Below are 13936 nucleotides of genomic sequence, written 5' to 3' on the forward strand. Positions count from 1 at the left end.
AATCATGCAATGTTTTGCTTGCTTCTTGCTTCCCAAATATTTTAGCCTTGTTGAATGACTTATTGTAGTAGGCTTGTGTCTGTGGTTAAGGCTGGTGACAAACTCTGGAACCTCCCTGCGCTGTGACCTGCGATACCTGACCAATATCTGTGGCTCCAATGTGCTTAGCTTGGATGGACATTAGATTATTTTTTACTGTCTCTTCCTCCCCTGGTTCTTGTTAGTCACAATTCAAATCATGCCATCTCTTATAATAGTGTCAGATGTTACTGTGCTCAGCCGGCTCTACCTTAATAGTATCTAGCTAACTGAACACGGCACAGCCGACTCTGAGAGGAGCAATTTTCCCATCAGCAGCTTTATGAAGCTTCAGTAGTTGGTACAGATGCTACGTTGCACCAACAAAAGATTTCCTAAGAGGGCTTTTGGGATCCAAACATAGACAAGCTCTGTCTGTAAAGGAAGTAACAAGGGCAGGGAACATCTTGGCCATTAGGACAAAGGCAAGGCACCTCCACAAACACAGAATACAGGGAAATGAACAAGAGATGTTCTTAGCTATTAAGCGCTTGTCGAAACCTCTCAGTGCTCCCCCTGACCTCCAAGACTGAAATGAGGACATGGAAGAAATAGAATTCAAACTTCTGCATTCTCTGGCTGCTAAGGAGGATAATGCCACCTGCAACTCAAGGACTCTGTAAGGGGGATGTGACTGTACCAGTAAAATGCTTTAAGAGGGCTACAGACACATAGACACTAGTGATAATCAGGTGTTCCAGACAGTGCTACTCCACTAGCTGAACTGTCTCTTCATAATGGAACCTCTTCTTTTTGTAACTTTCTTACTATGAAACATTTCAAACATACAGGAAGGTAGACAGAATATGATAATGAACACCTATGAGCCAATGTATCAGCTTCAACAAATTTCCACTCACGGGCTTATTTTATCCTTAATCCCTACCCTACCACTTCCCTATTCCTGTATTATTTTCCATTAAATCTCAGACATTGTATCAGTTCATCCCTAAGTATTTCAATATGTATTTCTAAAAGATAAAAGCTTAAAAATAACACAACCATGATACCATGATCACATTTAGAATGAACAGTAATTCCAAATATCCTGTCAGTGGTCAAATTTCCAGCAGTCTCATGGATATATATTGCTTACAGTTTATTTGAGTCAGGATGCAAACAAGGTCTGCATATTGCAAGTGATTGACATTTTTCTTAAGTTCTTTTAACCTCCAGATTTCTCTTGCTTCTTTTATTTTTACTGCAATGTATTTGTTGAAGAACTTATCACATGGCCCATGAAATCACCGCTTCTCAGACTGTAATGCATACCAGCGGCCTGGGCACTTGATCAAATGCCGATTCTGAATCAGGAGTCTGGGGTCGGCCTGAGATTCTGCTTTTCTGATAAACTGTCAGTTCTGCTGCTGCTGCTGCTGCCATTTGACAGACCAAACTGGGCTATAGTATATCCCTCAGTCTGGATTTTGCTGACTGAATCTTTCTAGAGTATTTCAATACATACTTCTCTGACCTTTCTTAAATTGATACAGTTAAGTGTTGAGATTTTTTATCAGATTTGGTACCTTTTTGTTTTTCCGTCAGGAAGCACATAAAATATAGTGCTTGGTTGTCTCTTTCTTTGTAAAGCTAGTAGCTTGATCTTCGAGGTTTATAGCCATTAATTCACTAGACAGTACAGAATGATGCTGTTCTAATTCTCTCATTTCTGCTTTACTGGCTAGAGTATTACCATAAAGCCGAATCCCCCCCATCTACTATTTAGTTACCTGATGGTATAGTTCATATAAGAGTCCCAGGAGGAGAAGCTGGATTCTTTTCCCTTATTTACCAATTTTCAAAATAATGAGTTGGTTTACTAGTATCTTCCAGTAGTGACCAGTTTGGTGTTTTTAATTTGTTTGGTTGTGATGTTGTTACTGTTTTTGCTTTTAGCTTCTGTATGAACTCATGGAGTTAAACATCTCTGATGCATTTCAATCCATGTCAATTGTTATCTTTATACAAAAGACACTTCCGTTGGCCTCTGAATCATTTTGACACAACCCCAGTAGTTTTTTTTTTTTTATTACTTTCTTGCTCTTTTGTCTGACAAACTGTTCCAGGTTTGACTTGCATTACATTTCCTGACCCAGATCTGCAATCATCCATTTCTCTAAGATTACTGTTTCTTTTGGTGGAAAATTTTAAGATGATATTTTTAAGATGATAATCTGGATGCTGTGGTGTTCATTACCACTAGATTAGTAGAGTGGAAACTTTTTAATTCCATAAATGTATTCTTCAATATTTTCAGATGGAAATATATTACAGAATATATGAGTGTGTGTATGTATTCTAAAAGTACACACTGCATACTATTATTGCATTGCCCAGAAAATGCTGCCTTGTTTCTACTGAGCTTAATTTCAGAAAGATTATATAAATTAAAAAAAATCCCTGATTTGTTTTATTAAACGTATGTAAACAAAACCCATTGTTCTTAGAATAGTGAATACTTTGCAATAAAAATTCAGGACAGACCTTGGACAAATTACTTAAACTTCTAAACCTGATTTCATGATCTGAAAAATAGTTTCTCCATAAGGCTGTTAAGAACAAGGCTATCATTTATGAAGCATTTACTGAAAGTCAGAGACTTTCCGTGCATTTTCTCATTTAATCATTATAGTAACATGTTCAAGTAAGTAGTGTTCATGCCACTTTGTAAATGAATAAACTTTCCCAAGGAGACATGGTGGGTTAAGTGGCCGAGTCAGGACTTTAACATAATCCCTGTGACCCCACGCTTTTAACCTAGAGTATAGGGTAGTAGTTAAATGAGAGAATGAATATAGAGTCCTGTCCTGGCCTTGTCCTGACAAATGGTGTTCAATGAAAAGTAACTGTCAGGTAACAGAAGTGGCCTTGGTAGGTCTGTGCTTGACTTTTGGGTTGGGAGATGGGAGGGTGGACAGGAAAAACAGACCAGCCAGCTTTCTGCCTAACCAGCTTCTGGCCCATTGACACTCGTCTTGCTAATTTCCCATGTTGGGTCTAGCCTACGTGTCCACCATGACAGGCGCTCTCCTGTCAGAGCTCCAGGTCAGCCCTCAAGAGCTCAGGCTGGCACCTTCTGTCATGTTATCTTGTGAGTATGCCCAGCAAGTGGCAGGAGTCCAGAGGCAGGCCTGCTCTGGCCTTCTCCCTTTACATCGTCTGTCATTAGCTACTACATAGCTATTTGTTCAAAACAGAATTCACAAAACTGACAGATTCATCTGCTCATGTCGGGAGGCCTCAGAGCCAATTACAGGAAACCCTCAAAAGGCAAATCGGGTCACTTTTCACAAAATGGGATGAAGAAAATCAAAATAGTCTTGTCATTAAAAAGGACAAATACATTTTCCTCTCAGCAGTCTCGCCCCAGAAAAACAGATTTATATGAGTATATAGTTTCATTATGACTGCTTTGCATAATTTCAAATCAAAGCATCCACCCCCATACACAGTCAACCTATCATTAACCATTTTGAACTAGTGAACAGTATTTCCTATTTTAAGTGATAACTTTGTAATGATGGAAAATTTAGATTTAAGGCACAATTTTTATACTCTTTCAAGACCACAAGTAATCACATACATTATTTAAAATCACTTGGAAGGGAGTCTGGTTGTTTCTTTTCATTTGAATTTAGTCCTGGAGGGTACTGGGGTCTGGTTTTCCTGAGATGCACTCAGGAAATGTACTCAAATTCTTTAGCAAGAGAAGGGCAAATTTAGTTGTGTTTGAAGAAAATCTACTGCCAAGGTTTAGGGGCACAACCCCAATCCTTCCCTATCTCATACCAACTGTGAGAGTTTAAGCCAAATGAGAAAGAAAGAAACAAAACCACCCTTCTCCTGACACCAACTGCAAGTTCAAGGATGGAGGAGAATCTCCCAAACCATTGTCAGGTTCAGTGATTTGCTGAAGATCACAGAATTCACTGAAAGCTATTTTACATTCATGGTTACAATTATTACAAGAAAAGATTATGGATTAAAGTGAAGAAATGCATAGGGCAGAGTTCTGGAGAAGTACCAAGTCCAGAGCTTCCATTGTCCCCTCCCAGTGGAGACAAGACATGCTACTTTTCCAGCATCAGTGGGTGACAATATGAACAAAATATTGTCAGTCAGAGAAACTCGTTAGAACCTCTGTGTTCCGGATTTTTATTGGCGCTCCTTACGTAGGCATGATTGATCTCAGTCACCAGTCTCCCGACATGACCCAAAGCCCTCACCCTAAATCACACTGTCGGTCTTTCTGACATGGCCAGCTCTGACCCTAAATGATAGTGTTACCCCCGGGCAAATTGTGGACCTCTTTGAGGGCAAGATTAAATCCTTTAGTACACAGCTCCATTATGCAGAGAGTTTGGTAAGAGGAAAGACCAGCCATGATAAAAATTAAGATAATAATAAGAGCTACTTGCAAGGCACCATATCAAGGGTTTTATAAATATCTCATTTAATCCTCACCAACACTCAGGGAGGCAGGTCCACCTAGGAATTTCAATGTATAGGTGAGGATAATTGAGGTTGAGAGAGACTAAGTTGCACAGCAGCATCATACACCCAGTGCATGGAAGAGCCAGTGTTAGGAGCCCGCTACTGGATGGCTCCAGTGCCCTCCCCATGTTACCCTGCCAAGGGGAAGGTGTGGCTGCCATATGCGCAGCTCCACTGGGCACCATTCTCATTGTCTTCTATGAGAAGTCTTCCTCCTGGAGCTGGAAAGGAAAGGCCCTGCCTGGGCAGCTCACTATCTAAATCAAAAGGGAAGAACTCTTGGTGAGACTTTCCAGTGCAAGAACTTGCACATACAGATAACTGCGAAAGAGCCAACAAAGTTAAAATGGTCCCCAAGGGTTGGTTGCTCAACAAAAGGCATAAACAAAACAGGAGTTTGGAGTCAGAAGATGTGCTTGATTTTAAGGGTTAAATGTTGGTTGTTGGATGTCTACTTCAGCTAGAAATATGGGACAATAGTATGATTTGTGTTTGATCATGCGACAATCTAACATCTTTAAGATCATCAAGTTCCTCCTCCAGTGCTCAATAGTGACAGAGTTTAGCTACGCAAGCAAGTATATTCTTTTATAGCGTGTTCTTTCCAAGAAGATGCTCTAACTACATACCTAGTTTTCACATTCTGGATGGGATCTGTGTAGGGGAGTGGAGTTGTTCAGATCTCATGCACTGTTTTCAGTAAGAGGTAGAGCAACCTGTAACACATAGATTTTGGTCAACAGAGTTTAATAGTCGGTATGTAGTTTTTCATATATGGATTTTAGACATCCTGAACTTTTAGAAAAAATTCTTTGTTCATCTACCTATTTGTGGTAATTGCCTGCATGATAAAATTTGGGCAAAATTACTATCAATTTTTATTTTAATATGAAGAAGAAGATGTTAGCAATTGAATTTTCTCTCCTAAGATACATCACAGCCACAGGAACTGTGCATATTTTTGAGGAGTGTAGAGTGTAAAATCATTTATAAAAGATGACTGCTTAAAAACATTTAGAAAGAGAAGATTTCTGAGATTTAAGTGATTTGTTTCATGTTAAAAATGGTAAAATACACTGAAATATGCATGTTGTGAAGTTGAGACTTTCATTTTCATGTTATAATGCATAAATGTTTTGTGTCAAAAGAGGCAATAAATTGAGTTTGTAATTAGAGTTGGAATATTTTATTTTAATTATCAGTGCCAAAGATGTAACTTTGAAAGAAAGGAAATAAACTTGCTGTTAAGAGGCCTGTACGCAGTCATTTCTACACATATGTGTTTTTCTCTCTCATAGTCATCTTAAAGCAACAGCTCCCAGAACCTTATGTGATTATGATTCATTTTTAGTTGCTTTTAGATATTTTTCCAAACCCTTTTGAGGCACTTCTAGAAAACAGCCAGATGACTGAGCAGAGTTTAAAGGTGTTATTCAGCTATCTCACTTTGATAATAATATCTTACACTGAGTAACTAATTTATCTAAATCCCTATGCTAAGCTATGTAAAATAGGGAAGCAAGTGCTGAAGGAAAGCAGAGAATCTGGGAAAACTTCAAAAGGGACTAACACTTCGGCACTTACAGAATAAGTGGGAGCTTGAGGGACAGGGGTGTAAAATGGGAATGAGGCAGTGTCTTTCCCCTGGCTTTCTTTGAAATCTCCTGCGAAGTTTCCTCTTTTATGTCTTGCCCTGTCATGTGCAGCCTGTATGGTAAGAGGAATCTTGGACACACCTCCTCAGAAGCCCCCACCTTGGAAAGGCCCAGGAGAGTCCCAGGGGACAAAGCCAGTTCTAGTTCAAGCCCCAGGGGGAAAGGGTGTGTTCACATGGCCTCCACTCCCAGATCAAGTGGTGACATCCAGAGCATCAAGGATGCAGCCCTCAGACTGCCGCTAGTCTGGATGAACATCACATGCTGGCTGCGATGTGATCCATCTCAATCACAACAGTAAGAGACAGAGGATGTGTGGCCAAACCTAGTGAGGAGTTAAGAGAGTTCATCTTCCTGGGCTTCCTCCAGGCAGTGCCCATCACACACGGTGAGAAAGTATGTGCTGGGTGGCTGGCTGGTCAAGGGGTCAAGGATTCCAGGACCCCACCAATTGCTATCATGTCTTGTGCACATACCTGGAATTAGATATTAGCTTAAACGCCACACCTAAACTACCTTTAATATTTAATACCCTATGAAATACGTTCCCATTTTATAGTAAGAGGAATCGAGGTTCAGAGCCATTAACCAAGTTATTCAGCACCGCTAATGTACATCAGTGGCCACACTCAGGTCTGTTTGCTGCTAAGTCAGCACGGTAAAGGACTGCCTTTTATGCTCCTCCTAATCTCACTGTCTCATTCTAATAGTAAAAATGAATGAAACAATACAAAAAATTTAATCTTCATTCCTTGTCATTTTTGTATTTCATCCTTACCCTTAGATTCACATTATGAAATGCAATTGGTTGCAGTCCTTTTTATGAACCATTTCCATTTCCTTATTAGCACATTTATTTTGTTCACTTTTCTGATGAAAGAGAATTGTTTTGAATTCTGCATCCTAATACTAAATTTCAGCTTTTAAAGATGAATAAGTAAAAGCTTCCATCTCAGTCATTCCTTTTTTCAAATTCACCATTGACTATTTCACCTCTTCCCTTGGAGTTCTGGGAAAGGGAGATGGCATCATGGCTTCAGGTTGTGAGCAAGGAGGTGTCCCTTCAAGCATGGGTCTCGCCCCCTGTGTGGGGGCTCCATTCTTGCTGCAGACCCTCTGTGCAATGTGTGCTGAGTTCTGTTCTTGCACATAAAAGCACCATGAAGGATCACACCACCCTCGAGAGCCCTTAAAGAAAATGCAGTCCCAAGAATAATGCAGCTTCTTGTTCCCTCGGCTGAATTCACCACGCAGTCCTTTTATTTTCTAGTCAGACCACCACTGGGGGTGAACAAGAGTCCTATGAATCAAGGCTCCTCTGTGGTCCAGTTGCTGCCATGAATGTAGACCATGTTTCATTCTCTGAATAGGAGTTTCTTCTTCCTTCGTTCAGCACTTACTCACCACCACCACGCGCGCCCCACCCAGTGTGGGATCATTGTTAGTATGCTCCGGGCTTCAACAAGTTAGTGCAGCATGTAACAGTAATTCTTATAATTAGGCTTTTTTAAGCCATAAATTTGCTTGAAAGCCTTACTTTACATTTCATAAGGGAAGCTCTGTCCTGCACTTAGATCAGGTAGGGAGACATCAAATTTTTGAATGATGGTCAAGGGACACATGCCCATCCTTGAACTGACTCAGGAGTGGACACACAGCTGTGCAGCTGGGTACTGGCAACTCCAGGAAGCTCCATGCATGTTGGCTTCATGCAACTAGCGCCCTGTGGAGTTGGCAGTGGGGTACCCTGAAGGTAAGTTTGGACGAGCAGGTCATGAAAGCTCCTTTGAAGAGACTGAATGACTCCTGAGGACTGCAATTACAAATTAGTGCGGCAAAATAGTGCAGGACTAACGAGTATGAAGCCTACTGCCAGATTGTTATGAGTTCAAATCCTGGTTTATCTGTGCGAACTTTTGGGCAAGTTACTGAACTCCTTTAGGACCTGGGCTTGTCATCCGTAAATAGAGTTAATAGAAATACCTACCATAAAGGGTTATTAGAAGGATTAAGTAAATTATTCTTTATAAAACACAAAGACACAGCTTAATACATAGTATAAGTCTTTGTTACAAAAATTAAAAACATTTGATTGATCTTCTGTTGACGCTTAGTAAAATGAGATTGGAATCTCATGAACAAGAGTGTCAATATTTTCCCTCTCTCTTCTCAATTATTGCCATAATTATCGTTACTGGAATGCTATGTTACTTTAAATTAGAAACATAATTTGAATAATGTTTTACACATTTGTGAATACTTGCATACTCCACAGACCTTTAAAAAGAGAATGAAAACAAAATTAAACTCTATTCCAAATATAGAGATACACATGTGCAAGGAAGTTCTTTGCTGCGCTGTTCCTAATAAAAATTGGAAACAACTTAGATGTCTACAGGGGCCGACCGGATAAATTGTGGCATGTTCATAAAATGTGATTACGTATCATTTAAAATAGATTACATTTATTCTCTACATGATAGCGATACATTTCTAGAACAGTGTTAAGCATAAAGAATGACATGTACAGTATATACAATAAACTTTCATTTAAGGTTTAAATACACCCATATATAGAAAATGTATAACAAACACATGACCATGAAGGATACACAATATCAAGATGGTGATCTGAGGAAGGAGGGAAGGAATTGGAATCTGGCAGGAGCAGAAAGGGGGCTTTAATTTCATCTGTAACATTTTCTTTCTCAAAAAAAATTTTGAAACAAACATGGCAAAATTTTAACATTTATTAAATCAGGTTGGAGGTGACCTTGTTACATCATTCTGTATTCTTTTTATTTATATTTGAACATACTGATAATAAAATAATAAGAGAATCTACTTAAATGCCAAATTCTAATGTTTCCACCCATGGATTTTATTACTCCTCCTAGTTAATTAAAAAATTTTTTTGTCTTCAAAACATTAACGTATCACCAATTGTGCTGGTGTTTTTGTGGATGGCCCTGTTTCATGAGAGCACTTTGGCACAAGGGCTCTAAAGAATATATTTTCATTATTCTGGAAAGAATTTTAATGACCTGTTGTACCTCAGTGTTAATGAGAGTCATGTAGATAAATCCCTAAGCAGTTCTCTTAGGGGCTGCATTTTTTGCTCAGCCAAAAATAAAAAAGCGCTTTCTTGCCTGCCTGCATAACTGTGCTAAGCAAGCATGTTGCACGTTTTCAGGTGCTTAAAGTGAAACAATGTGGAGGCATGTGTTTTCTGTGTTTTGCTTGCAGACTTCTTCACCAGAACAGCAACTGTTCATTTGTGTGTTTTTTTAAATTGAAGTACTGTCAATTTACAATGTTATGTTAATTTCTGGGGTACAGCTTAGTGATTCAGTTATATACATACTCATTTTCACATTTTTTTCACTATAGGTATTGAATATAGTTCCTTGTGCTGTAGAGTAGGACCTTGTTGTTTACTTTATATATAGTAGTTAGTATCTACAAATCCTGAACTCCCATTTTATCCTCCCCATCCAAATCATTCCTTTGAATCTATATAACTTTGACTATGTTATTGACTGGGGAAATAAACAGCACTGTGACCCAGATTTTCAGCATCACATATTGAGATGTAACTGGTGTACTCTGAGTTTGGCAATTCTCTATTCGTTGTGTGAATTAACTGGGACAATGACTTGTGACTTTAGAATTGCAGCTTTGCAATTAAATATGCCATTGACCTTTTTGTGTCCTATGTACAGAGTATTATGTTTAAAATGATCACCAAATTAATTTATGTCAGATGTTATCTACATTCCAACTAGAAAACAATTTTTATTATCTGGAGCATGAATGTTTAGAGTAGATATATTTTAAATATTTCAATTGCAATGTTAACATGCTGAGGTTACTAAGCATGAAATGTGTTCATAGATTCTTTGTTATTGACTGCTCACCATGCACTGTTGGATACTAGAGATAAAGTGATGACCAATACAGTGCCACTGTCTCCAAACTGGTAATAATCTAACGAGTAATAGAATCAAGGAAACAGGGAGTTAAGTACTATACATGTGGCATAAGAAAGTGTGTTAAAGGAGCACTTAGGAGGGAAACCCAACTGAGTATAGGAAGATCAAAGTGAGAGATCAAGGAAGGCTTCCTGGTGGTGGTGTCTGTGCTGATTGATCATATGAAGGCTGGGGGAAGAATAGTTCATGTGGATAAATCAACACATAGAAAAGCAAGAGAAAGCATACTTCGGGCCAAATGTTTGGATTGTTTCTTTGGTATCGAGAGTTACTGTTCACTCAGGGTTTCTGCATATCCCACATCCTCTAAGAATACCTCACAGGCTGGCCCCAGAGAACTGTTATTATTAATAATCATATTGCCCCACTTTGAGGAAAGATATACTTCAGGCTTGATAATAAGGATGAAAAACTAAGCGATTCAAAGTCTGTTCTGATGCTACCAGCTTAAGAGGCGAGGTGGTGAAGATTCGGTTGTTGGCAGCATGACGACCACGGCCTCCAGCACTGTTCTCCATCTCAGGGTGGCCCCAGCCTCCTCTCCCTGCCCACCACCCGAACACCACCTGATGTTCCCTCAGAGCTGAGCCAGCCCTCAGGATGGCACCCAGAGCCTTCCTGCAGACATGCTGCTGAGAATAAGCTTTTTTGTCCATTTGATTACCCTCCTTTCATTTTTGTCTGTTTTACCGCAATCCTAAAGTTGAGGGCAATTTCGATCTCAGGTGTTTATGCAGCCTTCCTAGTGCACCTTTCCTTTTCTTTTTACTTAATGTAATTTTTGTCTTCAAATGTTCCTGAGAAAATGTGTCGCATTATGGACTAAAAACCTGTCCAGTCTTACTCTACCATAGGAACTAATCTGAAGCACCAATACCTACCAGGAAGACTATTAACCTGAGTGAAAACGTATCATTCTTTGACGTATTGATTCATTTGTTCAATTAATTTGATAAGGAACAGTAAAAAATGGAGTACTATAATATTTTAGAGTCCTTTTAATATACAGTTTCTCATGTGTTCAGAACTTAATTCATTTCTTCTTAACTTGGTTAACACAGGAGAAGAAAACCTCCTGGCGATTTTACGACGAAGATGGTGGAAGTATATGATCCTGGGCCTCATAGACTTGGAAGCAAATTACCTGGTGGTCAAGGCTTACCAGTACACCACTCTGACCAGTATCCAGGTACCGGATACACTCCTGTCCGTCTCATCTTCCTCATTTTCCCCGTGCGGTTTACTTTCAGTTAGTCACTTGGGAATCTGAATACAGGCCTGTAACTTTTGCAGCGAGAGGGAAATCAGCTGTGTAAAAATGAACTTGAACTTTATTTCTATGCCCTTTTAATTTTTCTTAATTCAAGTATAATTGGACATCTCTTTCTTCTTTGTTCCAAGTATATACCTGAAGACCCGTTGACAATGTGGGAAAATAATTTGTAACTAAAACTACTGCTTACTAGTCTTATGTCAGTAGGAGAATCAGTAATAAGCATAAAAGTAAATCTATTTTAAGCACAACTTACAATGTTTTAGAATATGTTAATGGACTTTGATTAAGTAATCAAAGTGCTTAAGAATCTTTTCTATTAGCTTTCCTTAATGTGTAGATTTTGAAACTTGAAGGGACAAAATTTTTCCTAAAAGGACAAGATTTAAGTTTCTAAAATGTGTTAGGCATAAAGATAGCCACTACATCTTTCCTCCCTCCCTCTCTTTTTCTTCTATGCCATTGTACACACACACACACACACACACACACACACACACACACAATTGCAAATTTAACCTAAGTTTTCACGATTTTCACCAAACACCACTTATATTTCTCATCAAGCCATAGTAATAGTCTTGGCTATTCTGTTTCACCCTTACTTTTCTTTTTATGGCAATATTAGGAATTTTATAATCATTACAGAGCTCCAGGATGGATACAGAACATTGTTCACTTATCGGATTTTACTTAGATTCGATACCTCAACATTACTGCCACTCCAATAATTTGCTTAGAAACAACAATAACAAAAAATGAAGAAACAAAATAAAAAGCTTTCCAATGTCTCTTAAACAATAACTGATTACACTGGGAAGAACAAAAAAAAATGAAGAAACAAACAAGTAAACAAACCACTTGAGAAAATTCAGATTATATAGATTGAATGGGAAGCTATCTAAATCAGATTTAGATGGGGCTCCATGCTTCTTCCTGCATACCCAATGAGAGACAGAAAGGATGCTTGCCTACAACCATTGAATAGAAGTCCATAGTTCTATTTGGTTGGCCCACACTGTTGGGAGGGGAATGCTATCTGATAATTGACTTAGATTTGGACTTTCTGGACCAATACAGGATGAGATTTCTCTGACTTGTTTAGACAAATGTTTCTCAGCAGGGGAACTCCTGGCATTTTAGGTAGGAAAAATTTTCATGATGTAAGTCCATTTCCGACCTTGTAAGTCACTTAAGATTTCTGGTCCCTACCCGCTAAATCCCAGTAGCATTTTTCAGCCTTTGTAACAACTAAAAGTGTCCCCATGGATTCCCAAATGCTCTCTAGCAGAGAGGTATCATCTCTGGGTGAGAATCACTAGCTCACTGGTCAGCACTCACTCCCACCAAATCATGTATCTGTCACCTGTTAAGGGAGACGTGAGGTAGACAGATGCTGGGAGAACCAGAATGCTCTGCACCCAGCCTGGCTCCCACTCACTTCAACAAGCCCCACAATGACAACAGATTTCTCCCTCTGTCTCTCTCCTGTGCTCCCATGGCACTTTGTTTTGTAGCTCTGTCTTCAGTCTGTCTTACCTAAGAATGATGTTTGACTGTTTCCACCTACTTCACCAAGTTGAGAGCGTTTGCACAGCAAGGATGATTTACTGTTCACCTTTGAATCTCTAGTACCTGCTAGGAGACCAAGCACATACTAGGTACTCAATAAATGTTTAAAGAAGTTAATTAAATTACACTGATTTCCGGTATTTGGGGGGACAGAAATTCCCAGCAGTTATACCCAAAGAGTAGAGAACTCTCTCTCCTTGGCTGAGGCCCCTGAAATGTCTATACAGGGATATTGAAAGAAGAAAGAGAGGAATGTTGGCTTCATGGCAACCTGAACCCACTGGCTCAGAGCCAAAAACTATAAATGGCCTAGGGGAGAATGAAGAGGAAACTACCCCCTTAGGAAATCTAGTTGACTTTTATTTTCTTTTGTTAAGCATTAAAAAGTCACAACCACTTGCTGGTTGCATAAGTTCTATGGGGTTTTAGTAAAGTTTTTTTCAATTTATTTGATTTTTTTTTCTGATAAACAGTAACAATTTTTTTCTTAACAGCTGTCCCCTTGTCCTCAATTTTTTTTCAGCCCATGTTATACACCACTACTAATCCATCTTGCCACCTCCCTCAAATTAGCTGTTTGACATCCCATTTGATGCTGCATTCTATGAAAAGTTTATTTTAATTCTGTTGAAAGATAGTAAAATAATAATTCTACTGAAATATCAGTTGGTCTTCATTATAATTTATTGAGCAAGGGGATGGGGGAAGTAAAAAAGCAAGTCGAATCTAACAGTTCCAGAACCATTTTGCTACCTACAAAAAGATAAGTCTATTAATTAAATGGTCAGAATAGAAAGCATTTGCTCTGGGAACCATATCTGTATTGCTGTTTTGTAATTTAATTCTGTTTACTCATTGTAAATCAGTGGAAC

At 38.9% G+C, this 13936-nt stretch overlaps 1 protein-coding gene across 3 annotated transcripts in view; it reads left to right on the forward strand.

Moving 5' to 3' along the window:
* SLC35F1 (solute carrier family 35 member F1) overlaps positions 1-13936 on the forward strand; it is a 359888-nt gene that overhangs the window by 275902 nt on the left and 70050 nt on the right. For all 3 annotated transcript variants that reach the window (XM_072965785.1, XM_072965784.1, XM_072965786.1), the window contains one exon: positions 11281-11408. In XM_072965785.1, the coding sequence (XP_072821886.1) occupies positions 11281-11408 (128 nt within the window). The remainder of the gene's footprint in view (positions 1-11280; positions 11409-13936) is intronic.

Source organism: Vicugna pacos, chromosome 8, assembly GCF_048564905.1.
Source record: "Vicugna pacos chromosome 8, VicPac4, whole genome shotgun sequence".
Lineage (NCBI taxonomy): Eukaryota > Metazoa > Chordata > Mammalia > Artiodactyla > Camelidae > Vicugna > Vicugna pacos.